Raw genomic sequence first — 23,319 nt, 5'->3', positions numbered from 1 at the left:
ACAGAGAAAAACATACCCATTTATGATCCCCTTCCCAAAAGATGTTGCAGCCTGTGCTACGGAACAAAGAATCATTGAATCCATCAACAGAGGAAGTACCTTACCTATAGAGAGCTCTTCCACCGATAGTAACCAAGTTAGAAAACACCCTGAAATCTGTCATATTCTCAGGCCATGACTGTATGTTCAAATACCCTGAAGGAGAAAAAGGCAAGCATATGAATATCAATGACTTCTGCCACAAAGACTGCTTTATCACATACATGAATTAGGATAGGCTTAGCCTATAAATGAAAGACAGCGCTGGTTTGAGAAAAAGAAATAAACAGGTAATGAATGCTGCAGACTACTGTCTTTGAATTCATCAGGCTGCTCACCACTGTCTCCTCCAAAAAGGCAAAGGAGGACTTGTAACAGTCACAACAGCATTATGTTTACTTTCAACAGCCACAGTGAGGGTGAACCTAAACACCAGCTGAAATCTTGCAAGGCCTCCCAGCCTTTTCTAAACAGCAGCAGCAGAAAAAAAAAAGGAGATTTGCCTGAATTAAGAACATTTAGTTTTAAAATGTGCTAGAGACTTAGGGTAGAAGTTGAGAGATCCATTATGATGCACTAAAAGATGACAAGACTTTCCTAAAACTAAGAACTTCCATTCATTTCTGTGTGCATGTGAGTGCGAGGGCTGTTCATCACCAGAGAGCATTCTGTGCACAGGTATGTGGGACTACTTATTTTGTGCTACACAGACCTCTACAGAGTGCAGTTCCCTATGATTTTGATTCAGTAACGACTGAAATGCAGTACATCTTTAAGCATAGGGGTAATTCCACTTAAGTAGCAGAGCTGAGACTGTCAATTAGACAGCGTGCTTAAGAATGGCAAATTACAGGCACCCAGATGCCAGATTATCTTTGACATTAATTAGGGAGAGATTTAGAGCTTACTTTCATTTTTTAATCCCACTGGTTTGCTGAAATACACAACTTTTGAGAGGTGAAGCATGTGGGAGAGAACTCATCTCAAATGCCAAACACTTGTTGAGCTTCACCTAGCTACAATCATGCTGTAGCATCCAAAGGCTTTTTTTTTTGTGCATAAAATACAAATTTTTTTTCGCATTTCCCTATCTATACATAATCAGTAATCAATTGAGAACTCAAAGCTGTAGCATCTTCCTCCCTGTCCGCCGAACGGTGAAACAAGAAGCAAGATGCAAGAAAACGAACTACTGATTTCTAGCTATATGACCCCACTGAAAAGCCACAAAAGATGGGAAGGACTACCAACCCACACATTATACATTTGTCTTTAAATTACAGAAGCTAATTTGCAGCAGCATCTGCTGTTAGACCAAGAGAAGTAGCTGCAAAACCAGATTGACTTATCTGTTTTTTTCCAAGGCATGTTTCAAATGCTTTCAAGTGAAGACCAAGACCCCTGGCCTACTCAACAGTAAGGTCTTGGTCTTCTGATGCTTGCGTACCCCAGGCATAGTGGGTATTCTGTTTTCATGAGAAAAGGACAACACATTGTGAATATCAACTGATACTGAAGTTGTTGTATATTAAACTTTTATGAAGTTTACAGCACAGTGAGCTTAAAGAAAAAAGCGCCTTCTGTTCTTCAGAAAACCCAACAAATGACAACCACAAACGCAAAGTGAGAAGTTCAGGTTATATGAAATCGGAAGGGTGTTACCTGTTATCTCTCTCACAGTTTGGAAGATATTTAATTTCTCTGGATTGATTGCAGCGATTGTGTGATATGGGTCCCTGAAAGATTAAAAGGACAAAATGTGGTACTCTGAATAAAAAAAGAAAAGGTTCTCAAAGCTATACCATGTAGAAAGTATTAAGGAGGTCAACACTTTGCTTTTAGGCAGCATATGCTCCAGAGTTCTTCAGACTTTCCAATTTCTTCAGACTGTCATTGCTGCAGAACCTGTGTCTAACTTCTCCCAAGTCATCTTGAAGGAAAATAATGGTGCTTAGCATCTTTAAGGTTCAAAACATTAACGTTTTAGCAAATATTTATGCTCACAGAAAACTTAAGGGATTCTAAACAACCATGGGTGACCTCCCTAAAGGAAAGATGAATTTTCAACTTTTTTTCCAGGAATACTAGCTCAAATGGTGCAGTTGCGATACTGTACTACCAGGACTACCAAAACTGCTATTGAAACGAGTGAAAAGCTATAAGCAAAACAAAACTAATAGCTTGCCAGCAGTTCCTGACATGTGGCATTAAAAGGGTACACTTTTTAGAAAGTGTTGAACAGGGAACATCTCAAAAAGCACAGATCCCTGCCAAGCAAGTTTGTCACCTGAGAAATTAAAAACCCCCAAACATTAAAGTCTCAAAGTTAGATATGCTATAGTGTAAAATGATGACGCTGACCTTGATTTTGAGAGTGCCATCATTTAGTAAATAATTCCCCCTCCCCCATTTTAAAGGGGTAAAGACTGTCCAACTTTTTAAGAAGCAGAAGCCTAATCCAAACAAAAATCCAAAAATCCTAATCCAAACAAAAATCCTAATCCAAACAAAAATCCTAATCCAAACAAAAATCCTAGAAGCCTAATCCAAACAAAAATCCTTTAACAATTCAGGGAAAGATTCTTCTGTAACATATTGTTATGCTATTTTTGTGGGTTTTCTCAGGGCAGGAAACATCCTCAGTAAATGTGGAGCATGCATTTCCACCTCTCCTCCTGCTTTCCAAGAGACATTGTTCTTGGAATTGGAACATGCAGGTAATCAACCAGGCTGTCTTTGGGGACAGGCCTCACAAGTCTGTGTGGCGACAGACTGATGGGGTCACTTCCAACCATCCTGGAGGCGATTCCAGGTTAGCAGCAACAAAAGGAGTTCTCGAACCTTAACATAAAGCCCAGCAGACCACAGAAGCATCATATACACTTCATTTTAACAAATTGGGGCTCTCAGAAAACTAGATAACAAGTTTTGACTACCTAACAGAGACACAGCATTTTGCTTTTACAATGCACTACTATTAAAAAAGGAAGCTTGCCTGTACTAAACATGAGGTTGCTGAATTTCACCTCCAAATCCTAACATAAAGTAGTCTTTAAAGATACAAATATACATTTAACGCCCTTAAGCAGCCAAATGTCTGATATGTTTTATCAACATAAACTGTAGAATAATGCAGTCATCTTCTACCATTCTTATTAGCAGAGCCAAGATTTTTTTAGTAGAACAGGCACAGCTGAATTTCACAGCTCCCGGAATGAGAGTTCCAGCTCATTGTGAAACTGGAGATGGACAACTAAAGGAAAGATAAAAAGCTGCTGAGCACTGAAGGCTTGTTGCTCCTGCTGCAAGTGGGGGGAAGAAGGAGGCAGCATGTGCCGCTAGCTGGGGCTGTCCATCCTTAAACTACAGCTCTCCTTGGTATATGCCACGCCTTCACAGGCAACAACATAAGCAGAAGGCAGCTTGGCTTTTTAGCCCCCCAACCAGAAGGAAACAGTAGAGAGAAGGCTGCATCTGACCTATACAGGTCCTACTCGTTTTCCAGCCAATGTGTCTTCTGTCTCTGCCTCAGGTAGCAGGTATGTATCCTAATGAAGATCACTTTATCCATGCACTTCAGCAGAGCATTACCTTAGAAGAATGAGTACTACTGACTCCCCAAAATTTAGGTCTACCTTCATCCCACTTAACTTCTGGACACTAATTAAAGCCAATTCATAATTATCTAATTTATATATAAACTATTAGAAATAATTGTGCATAAAACCAATTGACAATTATCTATATAGTTTTTATATAAATTACTAGAAATTCACAAATACTTGAAAGTTCAAGTACTCAGGAAAGGGAAAGACAGGCTACAGAATCACAGGATCAAAAATACGCCAGGATCAATTGTAATGGCACAGTTCCCAGTGAAAACAAACAAAAAAATCCACTCAGCATCTTTCACTGAAGCTACTCTCTGCCACTACTAAAAGTCTTTCAATTCCCAACAGAGAGCTAAGACTTTAAGTCCCTACAATCTGAAACATGGAAAATTCATACTTTTAAAAGCTGCAGTTCACTCTGAGTAAACAAATTTGTAACAGAAGTTAACTAAAAGTTGGAGTGGAAATATGTATTATTGTTGTTGCTCCATGCTGTCCATTTATATAATAAACTACTTGTGTAGCTAGTGTCACTTTTTAAATTTCCTTTCTGTATGATTGATTTGCAAAATGGAACAGAAATTTTAAACAAAAAGCTGTTCCAGAAATATAAAGTTATTTTAATTAATTCTCAAATCTTCTTCTCTTCTTTTAATATATACTACTGTAATTTATGCTGTGGAAAAATTTAGGGTTGCAGAACTCAGTGTCCTCATACTTAAGACTTGTTGGAGTGAGTTTTCTTCATAAAGAAGTGTTACACAGTTTCAATGGCAGATGTCCTAGGCTTATATTCTATTAAAATAGAACAAAATATTTTAACCCTCTGCTTTATAGTCCACAATTTAGATATTTTTCAGATGAATATGGTTTTATTCAAGGTTGGTTTTGGTCCCTTTAATTTAGACAGATTTTTTTAATGAGACTCATCTCATAACTTTCCAGCTAATATAAATTTTGCAACAAAAGCAGTTCTGATACTCAAAATTACGTTTCATGTAATGCGCTGGAATAATCCACCCAAAATTGCTCATGTCCTCTAGCTGCTTGTCTTCCATTTATTAGAGTACTTCCTGTCCTGTAAGATTTGACTGATTTACATCCAGCCTCTCAGTCAGTCATTTGGCCAGATCAGAAAGTGTGATGGCCTGAGTGCTGACTCCTATGTGACCTTCTCCAGGGTTTCAACAAGTTCAAAGCAGCATTTCCTTAAACTGCTTGAACCAAAGCCCCTCTTCCTCCCTATGCGACATTAAGAGAGATGGAGAGATGAGAAGACCAACTACACAGTCAAACCTCACATTTGCTGGCCTTTTGAGAATCACTGAGCTGTAGGGCCCCACCGAAGTGGATTTTCAACTGCCTTTCTCATGGCCAGAGTCAAGTTGTAGGTGAAGCATTACAACCAATCCCTATATCAAATCAGGGAAACAAGTTCTTTCTTTCCACCTCACCTAGTAGGGAAATTTGAGCCAGGCAGCCTAGTGTCAACCACTTTATTATAATATAAACATATCTGAATCTATAGAAAAACTAAAGAAAAATCTGCTGGCACTACTCATGCCAGAATTCCATTTCAGATCCACCTGCAGACATTCAGTCAATCACATTTTCGCTCTGCCATAAAGCTGCAAACATGGACTTGTTTTGGGAACTATGACAGTTGTTTTTGAGGCTATGACAATTTATGCTAGGTGAAGCACTCTCTCTGCATATCCTGCACATTAGGCTGCTGGTCATACGAAATTTAAAACGAACTAATGGAAGGCAACTTTCCTTTCTCCTTTCTATTCTCTAATTGGCCATCATTGTAAGCCAGTATCGAGGTTCTCATGAAGTAAGCAAAGATCACAGTTGTCTTTTCTCTTTCTACTGCAGTCTACTTCATCCTTACTTTTCGTAGAGGTTGAATCCTAAGAATCAAGGTAACAGTTTCCTTCATAATGGAAGGCAGAAAACTAATTTATCCTGGATCTGCTGTTCCGTAAAAGAAGCCTGCAGCCATCATTAAGAGGTGGACGCAATTCGTTTCAGCTGGCACCATGACATAACATCTTAACATTTTGTCACTTACCCATGAATCCCAGTAACAAGGAAGATAAGGTTGCCATTGATCTTGGTACAGTTTATGAACTTGTCAATGTTGCTGGAATCCACCGTCTGAGCTGACACTAAACTCCCTGTTCCAATGCCATCACATGCTGCCAAAACAAGGAGTTTGTGTAAAGAACTAGGAAAAACAATTACTGAATCAGAACATTTTGGCCTTCTAGACACAAGTCTTCATTTCTTTCAGAGATAAAGCAGCAGAGAGGTGTTAAAACAGCACCCGTTACCCATATTCCCAAAGCAGCACGTGCCAATTTAAAGCAAACAGTAAGCTAAAGCACCTGCCACAGAAGGCCATCCTGGCACACGGGTGAAGGTATTTCACACTGCATCTAAAGGCAAGTATGAACCACACAAAATCCCACTCAAGCCAGCTGTAAACAGAGAGCTGGTAACTTAGCTCAGACTACCCTGGTGGCCATGCCATTTATGTGTGCGCTACTTGCTGCAGAAACTGAGGGGTCCTAACACTGCTAGCTCAAGAGGTCCCCTTTGCTCTGGGGGATTTGTGAACTTAACCATTCAAATGTCATAAGGTCCTTTAGAAAGGACATACAAATAATTCTTTACTCATCATCCGAACAAGTAAGTTACTGGGGCCCAGAGAAACTTTGGTACCCAGTGAGGCAACTTCTCTGTGCAGCCTTTCTGTGCAATTTAATTGCATGTTCTGGGACACATGATGCATAGAGGAACAAATCCTTCATGACTGCCATCATTTAACATATCCTACGTCCCTAACTGGCCTCCTCTAATGGCAACTACCAGCAGTACACCTGAACCTTTTACAAACACGTGGTAACTTTCCTCCTCGCACAGTAAGGCTAAAAGCTTGACAGGAACACTACACATGCATTTTCATGCATAAAACTATCTATCCAGCAAAAAAGTGATTTACTGCAATTAGGTTAAAGGACTGGACATTGCCTTCACTTAGACTTCAGCATGTCAGTAGCCTGCCTTGGCAGAGATCTCTGTGTTTGACTGTTTCAGCCACGTGGAGTGACTGTTGATTTACAGAGGTTTTCAGTAGCTTTGTTGTGAACTCCCTTCCAGATATGGCTTCCCCTAGGACTGGAAAGTGGCACAGGCCCTCGTGGGAAAACTGATGGCGCTTTGCTCCTGAGACCTTCAAGCAGGGAGCAGGAAGTCTCCCTAGTGGAGCCTGGGACAGCAAAGTAACCCATAGATTTCAGTCTTCTCAACAGCACCAACACAGAAAAACTTCTAGTTTATGTTTTAGACACTTAGAAAGGAGGTAGAAGATTCTGGGAAAACATTTTTAAAAAACAGAGGAAATAAATGGAAACCTAACATTGTATTGACAAGTAGGAGACATACCATACATTGAAGCCAGGGCTTTAGTATGGCCCCCTTTGGAATGACAAAAGGACAGCTCTAAAACACCTCCAGGAAATACTTGTCATTAAAATAACATAATAAAGAATTCTTTCAGATTTCTCTAAAACCAACAGAGAAATGCCGTTCATTTTTATCTAATCAAAAGCAATTTGTTTGGTTATATTACCATTACAACTTAATAAATTTTCATTCTATTGTATATACTTCACACACAGCCTACATAGCTCAAAGTTCTGTGGCTGTCCAAAGGCTATTAATATTCTACAACATACTCATGAAGGGTATTTCATGCCAAAATAACACCCTGCTCTGCTCTGCTACAGTGTAGACCACACTCACCAAAATTTATACTAAACTACTGCCTACCTTTAGGACAAATGTCAGTGCAGGGCTTGCACATCTTAATACCATTTTCTTCAACCTCCATCTTGGAGCTCGGACATGCACGGACACAAGAGCTGGAATCTACCACAAAGTTGTCTGAAGAGAAAAAGAAGATAGTGGCAGGAAGCAAACCACTGGACTAAATAATACTGCGACATATGTTTATGGAGTCTATGTTAATCCATATTATTAGTTACCTCAGCACTTCCACATTGACATTAACATTTAATGTTCACTGTTTTCAGAAGTGTATAAGCAAGCAAATTAGGCATGTTTTTGGAGACTTATGAAAATCCATGAATTGTCAGGCCCGATGCCCCCTCCTCCCCCAATTTGGTTTTATCATTATTTGTGGTAAAAAAAGCTACAGTAATTGGAAAGATATAAACCAACATGCTCTACCCTCTTTCATACACACACAAATATATACACCTGGGATAAAACACTGCACAAGACAACGACAAGTATTTCAATTTCGCCTTGTAAAAAAACTGCCAAAGGGGATACAGACTGATCCTACCTCATTGAAAGCTTAATGATGTCAAGAAAGGAGAAAAAAAATGAAAAAAAAGTTCAACAAAGTAATTGGACGAAGAATCATATCCCTTAAGTAGTGCACGGTGTATCAGTTTTGGAAAAAAAAAAAAAAAAAAAATCTTGCTTCAAAAAACCCACCACTCTATTAGAGACAGAATTAAGCCTTGACAGTCACAGCCTCAGCCTACTGTCAATTTGAACTTCTCCACAGAGATTCAAAATTTGGATTTTGCTTTGGCTTGAATTATGGTTCCATTTATTATAGATTACTCATACTTCTTATATGTAATTTATGTATAAAATAATCAATGCACAACAGAACTGTAAACTGTGGTGGGAATGAAAGGGAGAGCAAGAATACTGTCTCCCTTAGTTTTCTTTCTAACTAAAACAGCACTATCAAAGACTGTGTAAGTGATGACCCTCTAAATTTTTCCGTTACTTATCATCATCTGTTTGGCATCTCAGAAGCATGTGTTTTTTTACATGCATGGGATTATTCTTTTTTTAACTCCCTCCTCCCCTCTAATTTTACTCTGGAGCTTTAAGACACTGTTGTTGTCATCAGTATTGCATGGTTTTTCCTCATTGGGACAGAACTGCTCAGAAAATATTTATGCTAACTTTCTGTCAAACCACCATTATTCCAAGTGAAGAAAAGGGCATCAGTAGCATGAAGGCATTTGGTACCAGGTGGTACTGATGGTGGACTGTTATTTTTCTGAAACAGCAATTTCTACCCTTTTACAATCCCACTAACTATTTTAACAGTTCATTCTGAAATTTACAAATGCTGATCTAAAGCATGAATGTAACAAGCGGTGGTCACGAGAACAGAAACCTAGTGAATTCCCTTGAAGAAAATCACTACAGCATAGGATACTTGGAAAGCGTCAACAGCCCAGAATGTCAGTCTTTAGTTAACACATGACTGAGTTATTACAGGCTGCAAGCACATGTGGAGTGATTTGAGATACTGCACTACACCCTTGGCTCTCATTCTCTCATTGTTTTGTAAGGTTCCTGAAATGCAACTCAAAACTTTCCATCACTGCAGGAAAAGGCAGCTAACACAGCACTTACGTGGGCACTTTTTGACGCAAAAAGCCCCATAGGTGTACTTGGCATTGTGATTATGTTCCAGTTGGAAGGTGGTAGGATTGTATACAAAAGTCTGGGGGCACTGCGTGACACATGCACCACTATCATTGAAATTCATACAGGCCTGCAAAACAAGGAAGAAAAAAATAGTAAATTAAATCATATAGCTGCTTTTGGGTTTTTTAGTTTAAAATACAGTCTTGATTGTTCAGACTTGCTGCAACAGTGAGGAATGGGATACATAGTTTTCTAACCTTCACTTTGGCTAGTTAGGTTTCTTGCTAGGATCTTGGCAAATACATGACTTATAAAAGGGGGCTCACTGAGCCCCCTTAATTTGCAACACAATTGACTGTTACAGCACTTCCTACAAAAACATAACAACACTGTAATTTGTTTTGTAAGTATTGTTACTACTAGCAATCAACTAATTCACAACTCGATAGGACATTCAAAAACTGCCAAGAGTGAACAGCTATTTATCATAGTCAGTCTAAACAAATGCTAATGACTTTTTCAGAGGTCCAACCTTTAGATTTCTTACAGCATGAGTCCATCGTCCAGCTGAAAACTGAAATTCCCAATTACAAACCAAGAGGGATAAGAACTTCTTTTGAGCTAGCACAGGAGGGGGTCATTTCCCTAAGTGGCAAGTTTAACAAGGTCAGTTGCTTCACACACTGAGAAAAAAAAAATAGGACTTTGTATCACTTAGCATTCAAGCTCAGCCACCCACAGCTGACAGAGGACAGGGCCCTGACAAATGAAAAGGCAAGTGTGTGGATAAAGAAAGTAATGGTATGCAGGGAAAATAATTGACCATGCAGGGTTGATAATTAGTAATAGAAAAACCCCACTGATTTTGACATTCCTTATCACCACATATCGTGTCTATGGTTTTAACCACAGCTTATAAAAAACTGTTGGAGTAATATTCAAAAAGCATACTGTCAATGTCAAACTTCGTATGAATATGAAAGCTGTAGCCTGGCTAGAGGGAAAGCTGTATCCCTCTAGCAGTTTAAGCAACCATTGCTACTGGATTCTGCTTCCCCACTAACCTGTCTTCCAGAAGCCAGGTTGCTATAGAAGTTTTAGTCTGCGGATGAATCTTTCTGGTCATTTTCCAGGTTGTAAAAAAATACAGATGGTTTTGAATCTTTAAAGTGTCAACAAGTACACTAACATGTGTGTCGTGTCCCCTCCCCTCCAGGCCTGGGACTGAGAGAAAAGTGAAAAAGATTTCTCTCTTCTGCTGCTTTTACCAACAGTCCTCATCTCCATTCAGATCAGGCCCAGCAGGACTGAGAGAGGGTTACTTGTCATGTCAGAAGATTTCAGAAGGGAGAGGCTAATAATGTAACCAAGGCAGAAGGACAAAATCTGCTGCTGAAATGGACAAACAGGGAGTTCCGTGATGAAGGCACTGTCCTATATGGAGCATGAGCTAAGCCAAACTGCTGATCCTGCCTTTTCCAGTTCTTTAAAATGCGTATTACAAAAACTGTCTGTTTCTCACAGAACCAGATTTTTTTTTTTTCTTACAAAGATAAAAACAGTCAGTCACTTCTTTACTAAGAACTGGATGGGAAGTTCGCCCTACTAGTAGGGTTGTGTCACTTTTCTGGTTCCATTGGGCACTCAGCCAGGCCCTCCTATGCATTTCAAGTTTTAGATCCAGTTTGGTTTTGAATGCAAGGTGAGAACATCTCTAAACCTTTGTTTTACCATGTTTGCTTGCAGTTATGTCAGATGATGATTACTGTCTTGCTTTTAGAACTGCATATGCAAATGACTATGGCAGCATATGGAGGAGGATGGATGAATTTTATCTAGAAATATTAAAACCATATTTACAACAGGATGCTGTTGAAAGCTGCCATAATACGCTAAAGGATCTGTAATGCTTCATAAACTGTACTTTTGCTTATTAATAAATACTAATTTAGTTTGTTTCCTCAACACATTTTTTATATCTGCTGTTGACTTAAAAGGTACTCTATCACGTACATGACAATCCTCTGATAATGGTTTAGCAAATTCATAAAGTAAAGCACACCGATACTCTTCAGAGAGGGTACTTCTCAGGAAAAGCTCATCTAGAACATTTGGGAAATTTTAATTTATGCCTATAATACTTTGTATACATTTGTAATTGCTTCGATAACATATGCAAACTTCTAGCATTTGGTGCTAAATGCTGCTAATTTGTGAATGAAAGCGCAGGAAAACACACAGGGAAAAAACAAAGTTCTGTATCTCAGCTGAAAGCTATGCACAGTTGTCTATAGCCTAAAGGGTTACACTTTTCACCCAGTGTGTACTAAACAAGTAATGACTACTCCTGAAAATTGCCAGACCCCTGCTGAATTTCTTTTACATTGCTCTCGGGCCAGGAGTGAATGAGAATAAAGCCCTGGGTGCTTCTCTGCTGGATCAGAACAAACACGCTAGTTGATTTTTAGCATACATATTTCCATAACTGCCACAATTCGGAGAGTCTAACTCCTTTTCTTTCAGGCTGCAGTATTAAAGAACTTATGCTGCAAATAACTCGTCCTTAACCTTTGAAAATGGACACACATCAACACATCAGCTTTGAGGATGTTCCTCAACAGTCATACGGGAACAATAACTGCATTTTTCCTCTTTCCTTTACCTATTTAGATTGTACATGAGACAGGAAAGAATGTTTTTTTCCCATCTGTCTGTTCCAAAGCCAACACAGAACTTCCAGTCAGCGTTGGATCAGGTGTACCACGTGCGTGAAGTATCTACTTGTGCAAAGCCCCAGCCACAAATAACAGCTTTAGTAAAACCTGTTAGCAGTTAAGTCAGGCCATCACTGCATTTCATCAGCAGCAAAAGAATAGTGTTTAGGATGTTTAGGACAAAAAGCACAACACCTACCACTATCAAACGATATCTGAACAGTGAGCAAGTTTCAGGTCCAGCCAGGGGAAGATTCATTTTTGCCCATTCATTATGATCCACTTGCCTACACTATCAAAACATCTGCAGTTTTCCATACCATAAGATCCCTCCTCCCAATTTTATCTGGCAGATTTTAAAAGGAACCTACCCAACTTTGTAGATATTTTTCTTTTCAATCACTTGAGTACCTTTGAAAATCCACCTCTCTGTGCACATTCTAGTTCTAGACTTCCTTAGCCCCAGGTTTGCTTCCCCTGAAAACATCAGGAAAACTTATCTCTGCAACCCAGCGTGATGAGCTACACATTTTCTGAGATCAGCGTTGGGTTCTGAAGCTGCTTACACTATTATAAATAATGGACTACAAACAAGACAAATTTGTCTAAAGGCTTGTATGCTCACATTGTCTATTTTTTTAAAGAAAAGTTAGCCTTTTCCTCTTTTCATCTTAAGCACATGTAGTAGCATGCATTTGAGGTAGAATATTTCGGAAACCACTTTCCTTCCATCTCCACTAAGAAGCATGCCCAGTAAAAAAGCTGAATTTAAATCACGTCTGGCAGGAATACGGAACACTTTTCACAGAGAAGCTGAATTGTATTCTTGACTCTCAAATAAATAGCACACAAATAAAAAGAGCAGTAATAAAAGCCATGCTCAAATGTAATGATAAATACTTCTAAAAATTCCCTAGCACCTCTAAAAGTTAATTTTAGAAAAGCAAAAGATAAAAATCACAGAGATTAGCATATTAATGCTTCCCAATCTGTATTTACAAATCTCATAAATCTGTTAATGGGTAATATTAAGTAGATAAGTGACGTTAATATAATGTGAAAAATATTAAATGTTAAAATTTGCAGTCTAAATCTGCGAGCGTGCATGCAATACATTAAAAGGGACAAAACTGTGAATTTCATGGATTAAAGCATTAAGAATTCGCAGTGTGACTGCCAGGAACAGGAAAAAGGAGAAGTCTCACACATACAAAGCAATCGGTATCTTTAGGTCCGGAACAGCCTCCAGCACATTCCCGGTGGCAGCAGTCGCTGACGTAGGGTCCATAGCACCGTCCATCACACTGCTCTGCACACACTGTCTTCGTTACTAGGAGGAGGCAGGAAAAATTATCATGTCAGAATCAGAACTAAGGCAAGAGCTCTTCAACTGCACACTGATGAAAACAACAAACTGAACAGCATACTGAAAAAAAACCCTCAAGTTTTAAGGTAATTGCTTCAATGGTACTGGGCACTCATATCCTCCACAATACCTTCACAATACCCTCTTTAGGGATACATACGTTGCTCGAGAACTGCGGAGGAAGAATTTTTAAAGTGTTTACTCTTACCCTTGGAAATTCAGGTGGAATATTATTTTCAAATTATTAGTTTTTGTAAATGGCTGATGGAAGGATATGAAAAAACCCCTCACAAAATAACAAAAGAGCCCACCAGTTCCATGTGAGTTTTCCCCCATGAAGAACAGCAACACTGAGTACAAGTGAAATTCAGAGTGAGGCCAGCAATCTCAGAGCCAAATGCTGCCGTCGATGGCAACCAATTTGACAAATAGGCAATGAGATAACAAAACAGACTACAACCTGCAGATTGGAACACATTTAGGAAAATGCACTTACCTTTTTTCTAAATAACACAATTCAGTCTTCATTCACAGGGAAACAACTATATTCTACCAACTGGAAAGCACAGTGATTGAAGTGCCACCACACTACCATACCTCAGGCCTTAGTCTTGTGCTAAGAATGGCCAACAAGTGGAGCATCCTCCTCCCCTCACTCAGCTATAGCCTCTATCTTTATTTCACGGAAAAAGAAATTAGTATTACCTGCAGGACTATACCAACCACCACCCACAGAATGCCAGGAAGCTGTGCTGTCAGCTGTCTTTTGATAAAAGCAGGGATGTTACCCTTCTGTAATTAACCTTTACCATTTATTTTGTTAAAAGCATTTAATTACTTCTCTATGGAAAACACTTTTCAAGAAGCCAGAGAAGGCAAAATTCCATCCAACTTTCTGCTTGATTCTACTATTTAATGTATCAGTAACGCCTTTATAAGTACTTTCCAATGCAAATTCCCTCCACTACTTGCCGGAAATACTTAAGTATGCCAAAGCTTCTTGATACACCCAATACTTATTTAGGACATAAAAATGTAAATAACCAAAGTCATGTCATCATTTATAATCTATGGAATAAAGATGCACTTTTACAGTAATTCCATCTTGCTGATACCAGAGGCAAACCCCCAGACAGAAAACACTTCCATGCCTTATGCAGTCTGATTTAAGAATTAAGGGAAATTTCTGTAAATGCACTTGCTGTCAACACTGCTAGAGAAACAGATTAAAAGGATTTGTTTATTTAAGTAACAGTATTTGATAAACACTAGGACAGAGATATGAAACAGTGGCATATGTTAAGGAGAACATACATGTCACAGTACGCCACCACCACACCACTAGCTGATAGGGACAGAGTCTCATCTCATGAAAATGAATGAAGATCTCATTTACTCAGTGACTGCATAGTTTTCTGCCAGTTCAGAAATTGGTCCATCGCGCCTTGATTTGCACTGGACCGGGCACTATCTGCTTTGACCTCAAAGGGAGGCAAGGCCCAGACTTACCCTGACTTGACGGAGGACTCTCTTTGCCAGAGGCTCCCCTCTGCCATCAGTAGAGGCACAGAACCAGAGGACATGCATTTCATTCCGTCCCATGACCCAAATCCTCTGTGTTTACCTGTGTCACTCCTCAGAAAAGGAGCTGGCCCCCAAGCCAAGGGGGCACCATCCAAACGCTCTGCCTCCCTTTTACACAGCAACCGTTCATGACCATGCATACTTCATTTTTTAAAATGACCGCTCCTCTGCCACCACTTTCTGCCCTTCTGGCTAGCATTACCGCTGCTGATAGCAGGGCAGGCCCTGAGGCCATGCACTGAGCCACTGCTCCTGGCAGCAGCATGGGGGGGCACTGAAATGGCTGCCCCTCCCACCGAGCATGCTCAGTGCGCCCCTCCCCACCACACATCTTCAGTGCCCCCTTCTAGAAGGTTCCACAGGCAGAGGGTGCAGTCTCTGGGTTCCCCTCACCAGCACTACCCCACCTATCGCACCCTAAAAAATTACATTGCACCACCAGCATATTTCTTTCTTTCTTTCTTTTTTTTTTTTTTTAATTACACAAGAGGCAGAGAGCCTAGGAGCCAAATTTCAGGTGGATACAATCAAAACTGTTACAACAGGAAAAGAGAAGGGGATGTGATACCACACCATGGCTGCTCACTGGCAGGATGCTGTTAAAAAGCATTCTTCGCTGTTGCTCCACAGCAATTTAACATTTTGCTTAAACCTGGGACGTTTTGGTGTAAAGCACCTCTGTGTAGATGATTAGTACAAGGCACCTAATTAACTCAATTATAATTTATTTACCTCAGTGCCAGCTACTGTTGGGAACAGGTCAAGATGTCCACCATCACCATATAACCATTGCTTCCCTATGGAGGAGGTTTCCTGGCAGACTTAACAGGGCAAAGAGGCCAAGGCCCAGCGGTGTGTCCCACACCATTGGCCGCGAGAGGTATGGGGAATCCTCCACCGCTGCCTCCCCAAAAACAGGCCCTGAGGAGGCAAATCCCCTGCCTCGAGGGGAGGAGGGACCTGCCTCTCCCGTGCCTACAAACCACACTGACCACCCCCGGGCATATTTAGAAAAGGCACAGTCTTCTTGTCAACTCACAAGCTATTATTTTTAGTGAGCCAAGCTCTGTATTTGCAGGATTACACACTTCTTTCAAGCTGAGCTGCAGATAATAGCGCTTCCCTAGGCTGCGTAGTTTAAACAGCGGTGGGAAACGAGCTCCAACAACAGCAATGGATTTAAGCAATTTACTGACATCTTTTCAGCAGTTTTCACACTATTAGGCTAGGACAAAATAATCTAAATTATTCACCCTCCTCTAGAGCCCCACAGTAAGGCTTTTGCCGTGTATAAAGTTACAGATAGTGTCAATTTGTTTTTTAAATTCCCTAACTTTTAAAAAGACTACAACAATTTGTTCCAGAGTGTATTTCCTTTTTAAAAAAAGCAAGAGCACCGCACGCACCAGGGCTGACTTGGAGGGATATGGTCCCCTTTTCAGCACAATACTTGAACAGAATGCCTTCAAAAAGCATACCTTGCTTATGATTAGGCACCAGCTTAATGAGGGCCTCTACCATGCTGCTCAGGATATGGAACATTCTGAGTTTTCCTGAAGAGTAGGAAGTTGTAAAGTGGTTTGCAAAATTTACAATTACAGCAAAGGTTTGTCACTGTTCTTCCCTAATTGTTTATTTTGCTGGGAAAGCAAACAACGCCAACAGAAATGTCAACATTTCATTCCAGGAAAAGGCCACAACATACCATATTTATCTTCTGGTTCACTGCATGCTGAATTTGCGTTATAACTGCTATCGAGGGTCCAGCTCTGAGGGGGACCTGTCAGATATCCTCAGTGGCACCACACACCAAGACAGAAAAGAGCTTAGTGGGGTCTGAATGTTTTTAAGGACCCATATTCAAGACAGTTTGCAATGAAGGCTTTTCCCCAAAGCAAAACAAACACAAGGCAATACTATGTATTGTTTGAAGTCCCGAAACAATCTGATTGTTCAGATTCCAATAAACATAACTCAACAGTTCAGCTTCCTGCAATCGTTATCATGGGGTAACCCTACAGAAAATGTACATAGTTGCACTGGTTTAAAAAGATAGCAAGCTTTTTCCCCAAAAACTTTCCTCCAAATGCAATCAATTGATTTTATAGCTGTGACTCAAGACCTATCCGAAAGGGCTCAAGATGGTGCCGAGAATTGGGACAGATGGTAGGGAACTGGGCAGCAGCTGTGAAGAGGCAGTGTCAACGCAGAGCAACCCTGCTGCAAGCTGAGAGGGAAGAGTGGAGCAATATTGACCTCCTCCTCCTCCTGCTACCTGCTGTGGAGACTGTTCACAGGGAGCTGGTGGACAGGGATGATCAGGAGCCCTCGCATCACGTCCTTCTTGCAGCCCAGACACACACATGAGATCAAGGAGTTCTGGGCTGGGACCCCAGCGGAATTTTAGATGCCAGGTATTTGTTTCTTCACCCAACACAACTGTGAAGAGACCCTTCACTAATCACAGCTGAGGCCCCAAGTTTCGAACCAGACTTTTGAGGGTCAGCACAACTACCCGTCCTACTGACCCTTTGTGGGATCCCAAGAAATCTGAGTGTTTGACCACACAGAACGTCACAGTCAGGGCCGGGACAGCAAAGGACAGTGGCAAACACCAAGGTCTTGAAAAAATGTGCGATGTGTTGGGACAGGTTTCTGGGGGAGTGCAGAACAGTGACTGTCAATCTCTACTAGTGTTTCACTGAGATATAGCAATAAGCTGTGTTGGGGACAGGGTGGAATGGGCACTTCATATATGTGTGCAACTAATCAGTCTCTCTTGTTGTTTCCCTTAATCTTTAATTATGTCAGGGCGCTATAAATCTATGAAGGAAAAAATGGGAAGTAACTGAAATCAATGAAAAAGTCTTATGAACATGCAAAGTTATTAGAGAAATACAAGGATTTTAATTAAAGATGCTGGCTCCAAGCAAAAATGCTGGGTTACCCTGATTGATCTAAGCTGCTGGTTCAGCTCTTTCTGTCTCCCCCACCAGGCTCCTGCTTGCCTTTTGCTGCTCTAATTGGGTACTTACTGCATCGGCACCTTCTTTTTCTCAGCAACATCAGCTGCACAAAGACTGTATAAATACAATTATGCTCAGGCCAAACTCCTGTACACATACACAGTCATGGAGCATTTTACATTTGCTGAATGTTCATGTTTCGGGTTTGATTTAAAGGCTTTTTGCCCTTTTTGCGTTCCCTTAGTTGGGCCTAAATTTTAATTTATATTCTTCTCTTTTGTTTCAGTTACACTCCTCTAGGACCAAGTGCATAATCTGTCATTTTAATAAAATAATGTATTCAATTTGTAAAAGTTTCAATTTCTTTTCATAGAAAAAGTAAAAAAAAAAAACAACAAACCCACAACTCTTAACAGACATCAACAGCAAAAATAGTAACAACCTAACCATAGATTTTCAAATTTGATTAGTAACTTCCAAAAGTGTTTGTTCTTGTGGGTTTTTTTAACCCACATTCTATTTAGTTTCTATTCTAAAGGTTTACATTCTATTTAGTGGGTGCCCAATACTCTTTGAAAAATAGATTATTTTTTAAAGTATTTCCACATTAGCCTTTCCTGACACTGAAACAAAGAATACCGTCTAGCTTTTACATGTTCAATATTAATATTTACTAATATTTAATTATAAAAGAAAAATGGATCATTAATTGCATAAAACAGTACCCTGAAATTACATCTTCTCTACCTCCTAATAGAACAGCTTATTTTAAATTTCCTATTAATTGTCTTCTTAAATACATAAATTTCCTTGTCACATTTAGAGACACATTAGGACAGCGTTAGATGCAGGTGGTGTTTCAGATAGAGTTAGAAGTACAGAGAGACATTGCTGGAAGGCAACCTAAGAAGAAGCTAGGTAGATGATATTAATGCAAAAACACAAAAGGATTTTGATTTTTTTCCATATGTAATTTGAAATGAAAGTCATGGATTAAGATCTTTCATTTTTTATCCTTTCCCTGGAAAATAATTTAAATCTTATCTTGGGAGGGGGGCTCATTAGAATTTTTTGCTTCAGTGACTCCATAAAAAAAATGAAATTATTAAAATGCAGACGTGCCTCTGAGTTGTTTCTAGGAACAAAATAGTTTGACAGTGGGATGTAGTACAGCTGAAGTGTTTTCCTACACGCGTTTGAAAGACGTGCATCCCCAAGGTGACTAGGTTAAAGTATATGCTATGTTTGTGATACCATTCATCCTATCTTTGGCTTGTATCTATGAATAACATTTAGGAGCTTGAAAGCCAGGCATGTTTTTTAAAGTCAGAAATGAAGGCAGCAAAAGCACAGCACCACTTGCATTTTTATGTTTGTAGTCCCTACTCATAATTCTTGGCTTCAAACAGTTTGCAGAAAACCACATTTTGAGAAAGTGCAATGAAGAAGTGCCCGTTGCCAGCCTAATATTCAGTCTTTTCCTTAAATCCTGCTGTTTACCTAAGGTGCAGCAAGGTCAGGGAGGCAAAGAGGAAGTATACGATATAAAATTAACTCCTCTCCCTGACAATCAGAGGCTGAAGAGTGTGCTCGAAGGTAAAAGGCCGTAGAGTAGCTCTTTCAAATTAGAAATGTGTGATCTGTGTATCTCCCTGGATCTTAGATGGCATATGTCTTTCCATAGTTTATTATTTTAAATCCACGGTTGTGCCTTAGCCTGTCCCCACTGTTTGGATTTGAGAGGGCAGTCACTGTGAAGAGAGAGATAGCTGTCACTCCTCGAGCAAACCTACCGTGGAGCTCTGCTAAGCTTCTGACTTCACAACACAGCAGATAAGTTTTTCTCTCTCTGGTATTACTACATTAATCCACCAAATCAGTTCACTTATCTGAGAGCAGTGCTTTGTAGAGGTTGAGATGTGGGAGCTGATCCTGCCACATGGACTTCTGCAGCCACACAGAGTCTAGTTGGACTTTCCCACTTCACATAAGGCTGGAGCCTCTGCTTGCTGGAGCCAAGGCCTGAGCCAGGATCATATCATCCTTATATAACTGTCAAGGTTTTACAGTATTCTTGAATAAGCTAACCGCGTAAGGCCTGAATAAGACTACTCAAGTTTGGATGAATTACCCAGGTTCTTACAGTTACTAGTTTTAATAGACAAACAGGCCTCTCATTAGGACAGAGAAAGAACGAACCAGCATTAATTAATTCTAACCATGATATAAAATCATTTGGTCAGCTAGGGTTTAAGTCCCTTTGCACTGTCTACTTCAGCACATAACCTTGATGTAAGGAGGCTTTCTGAGCACTGACTTCTTTGGGGCTTTCACAAAGACTGCCAGCAAAGGAGGGAGAGGTACTAGCTTGACTCAGACAAAGACGAATCTGCTTAGCATCACTGCACCTGGTTCGTTAGACAGTTATTCCTACAACCTGTCCTAAAGCGTTTTTAATCGCACCAGCAGATAAAGCTCAATATGAAACAGTAATATAAGAATATGTTAACTTTAGCACAGCTGTAACTGTCATCAGCTTTGCCAGCAACATCAGCTGATGCTCCTGAATGAAAAGCAGTGCCCGGGCAGGGTGGCAGAGCCTCTGCAGGCACACAGCTCTGTCACCTGGCCCCTCGCTTTGCCACGGACAGGAGGTCAGCTTGGATTTGCTGCTCATGCTCACTCATAAAACGTTCATGTCAAGCTGTCTGCCATTTCTAATTTCCCCTTATCTCTTCCTGCAAGTAGTCAAAAAAAAAAAAAAGGCATAGTTGCGCTGTTCCTAATATTTCCAACAAAAAAGGCAGATGACATTGGGCTATCATCAGTTGAGAGAGTTAGTTGGTGTGCTCGCTTGATAGCGGTTAATTTGTCACAATCCCTTCCTCCTATCTACAACTCAGCCAAGGAAACAAGCACAAGCTAGAGCAGTGCTATCTGGGAGAGGTATCAGCAACCATTTCATTTCCTAGGAAGAGTGACTCCAGTAAACATAACCAATTTCCACTCTCCTAAATTTCAAAGAAAGGAAGTGTAAAGGATAGCTCTATTCCCGTAAGGGGGAAAAAAAGAAAAAACTTGTAGGAAAAGACAGCTCTCAATTTTCTCCTCTTTTATATTTGGTAATATTATGACTGTACTTCTAGCTCTTTAGTGCCTATCTGAAGGAGCTGAAAGCACAGAAGGAAGAAACTCTCTCAATATAGTTCTTTTTTATTCATTTTAATGCTCTCTAAATTCAAGAGGACAGACAGACATTGTGAACAACCCTTCGCTTACTACTTCCTTCACAAAAACACCCCAACCTATTCTCTCTTTCAGTACAACTCAAATACATTCTGAAGTTATTATAAAGAGAACAATTCTGCAAGATAACTAATATTCCCAGGCTCCCACTGAAATTAACAGAGTGTTTTGGCATTAGGAACTTTGCAGCGTCAGGCCGTCATTAAAGATCTCCAAACCTGCCTTGTAGGTTTTTTTTCCTATTCCTGCAGTATTCGTTTCAGTGTATTCCAAAATAACCATCAATATTCTCAGGAGCCGTGCTGCATGTTGCCGCCAAGAAGTGAAAAGAAAATTCAAGTTAGCTTAAGCATTTTTAGAAAGCACAAGGGAGGAAAGAAAAATATAAATTCACATGGGTGGAAAAAACCCAGATCATCTGTTGGTAAAAACATACAGAAAAAAATTTCAAATATTTTAGAATTATACTAAACCCAGAACTTATAGTATCCCTTCACAATTAAAAAAAAGTAGGATCCTTGTTACATCATTTTTCATTCCTTTGTTTCTCAGAGTCTTGCATACTTACAGGTCTGGCAGTGATTCTCTGTGGGTCCCCAGCATCGGCCTGTGCAGGACTTGTGGCATCGGCCGCCTGCAGGACAGAGAGAGAGAGAGAGAGAGAGATTAGAAATATGGCTTCCTTTCATTTTTTCAACATCCAGCAACCGCTGAAAAGGAGGGTCCATCTTGTCTTTGGAGGGTTTTTATGCTTTACCAAGGTTGAAACAGCTCCTGTAAAAACAGCCCAGATGAATAGCCAGAATTAGTGTCAAACAGATATGAAATATGGCTACTTACCTAAGTGCTTCATACCCTAAATACCTCTCTGCTACGTATAATGTCTGGGACATTTTAAAACAAAAAAAGATGAACAAGTCTGGAGGACTGCGGAACAATTTCATCACCCAGTGCTATTACTATTGTTCTCTACGTACTATGTAAGACCCACTCATTCATCCACAGGAGAAGAGATGGCTGTGCTAGAGAAGATCGATCGATCGATCTCATGTTCAATTTCATCTGAACAATGGGGCAATATACTCAATGCCTTTGATTAAAAGCCACCCCTCACCCCGAAAAGCTTGCATAGTCTTCACGTCCAATATCATGGTAAAGGAAATGTGCCCTGTGCAACCTCTTAACCCCAGCAACAGCTAAACTCACAGGACCTTTCCTTTTCTGGCTGCTGGTTCTCTAGTTGCCTGCGGTTGTGCTTCTGAAGGAACCTCGTGTCCTCCAGAACCTAGAGGTGATGCTCCACATCATCCTTCTACATGCTGACAGGTTTAGTCCCTCGAGAAAAGGAACTGTAGGTGCTTTCATTGTAAAATACAGATGGAGGAGGAAGAGTTAGCAATGGTAGCTTTTATAAACTACCTAGTAATCAGTGAGTGAAACCCGCTTGGACTGAAGAGGGAGCTAAGTTCACATCTTCCATTTCATGGCTAAATGCTGGCCACTGTATGAGGAAATAGAAAGCAGGCAGAAGAACTGGCACATTCTCCTCTGGCCGCATCTTAGTTATTTGAGAACAGTCCCATGCCAGTCCTGACTGTGAGCGAATGGAGACCTCATTCCGCAGCTCCCTTCCAGACGTGGCCAGAGCTCAGCGACACTCCCGCTCTTAATGCTTCTCCCTCCTGAATGCCGAATGCTCCCAGAGCACACACGGAGAGCCTGCCTTACTGCACCCTGAGCCCCAGCTGCTAAAACCCAGGTGTGGCAGTGCCTGAGCTATAGGCAGCCAAGCCCTTCACAGCCAGCCAGACCTGAAGGGATGAACTGAGAAACCCAACATACGCATTGTTGAAGACTATGCACAGTCCTTATTTCTGCTCTTTTGACCACAGGAACCTAACCTCATCTTCGATTAAACTTTTATTCATCAGTTAATACTTCTGAGATTCTATTAAGCGAATTTCCCCTTTGAACCTGATCCCGAAGCTTACCTTTCAATCCTGTATTAACAGCAGCTGCTGTTAACACTGCTCCATTACACTAAATCAAATACTTCCCACACGCCCTGATGGGAGATAGCGTTGGAGAAAATGCAAAATGTCTCTCACCAAAGGTTGGGTCACCCCAAAAGAAAACACTGCTCCTCTGCTAGCAGTGTGCTTACACCTACGAGATGTTCTACAGTTGAGCAAACCCACTGTGATAGTTGTGTAAAGTCGGACTTTCTGTCACTATTTTTTCAAAGCTAGCATTCTTCCCTCAGCACTCGCACAGCATTCATGGCGCTATTGATGATGTTGTAT

General features: G+C 40.4%; 1 protein-coding gene across 1 annotated transcript in view; it reads right to left on the bottom strand.

Moving 5' to 3' along the window:
• ERBB4 (erb-b2 receptor tyrosine kinase 4) overlaps positions 1–23,319 on the bottom strand; it is a 416,956-nt gene that overhangs the window by 171,718 nt on the left and 221,919 nt on the right. The window contains exons 5-11 of the mRNA XM_075511224.1: positions 21,585–21,650; positions 13,066–13,184; positions 9,126–9,267; positions 7,488–7,601; positions 5,725–5,851; positions 1,702–1,775; positions 105–195 (exon numbers count right to left, since the gene is read on the bottom strand). Of these exons, the coding sequence (XP_075367339.1) occupies positions 105–195; positions 1,702–1,775; positions 5,725–5,851; positions 7,488–7,601; positions 9,126–9,267; positions 13,066–13,184; positions 21,585–21,650 (733 nt within the window). The remainder of the gene's footprint in view (positions 1–104; positions 196–1,701; positions 1,776–5,724; positions 5,852–7,487; positions 7,602–9,125; positions 9,268–13,065; positions 13,185–21,584; positions 21,651–23,319) is intronic.

The sequence above is a fragment of the Mycteria americana genome, chromosome 9, assembly GCF_035582795.1.
Source record: "Mycteria americana isolate JAX WOST 10 ecotype Jacksonville Zoo and Gardens chromosome 9, USCA_MyAme_1.0, whole genome shotgun sequence".
NCBI classification, from domain to species: domain Eukaryota; kingdom Metazoa; phylum Chordata; class Aves; order Ciconiiformes; family Ciconiidae; genus Mycteria; species Mycteria americana.
This window is presented reverse-complemented; position numbering and strand designations above follow the sequence as displayed.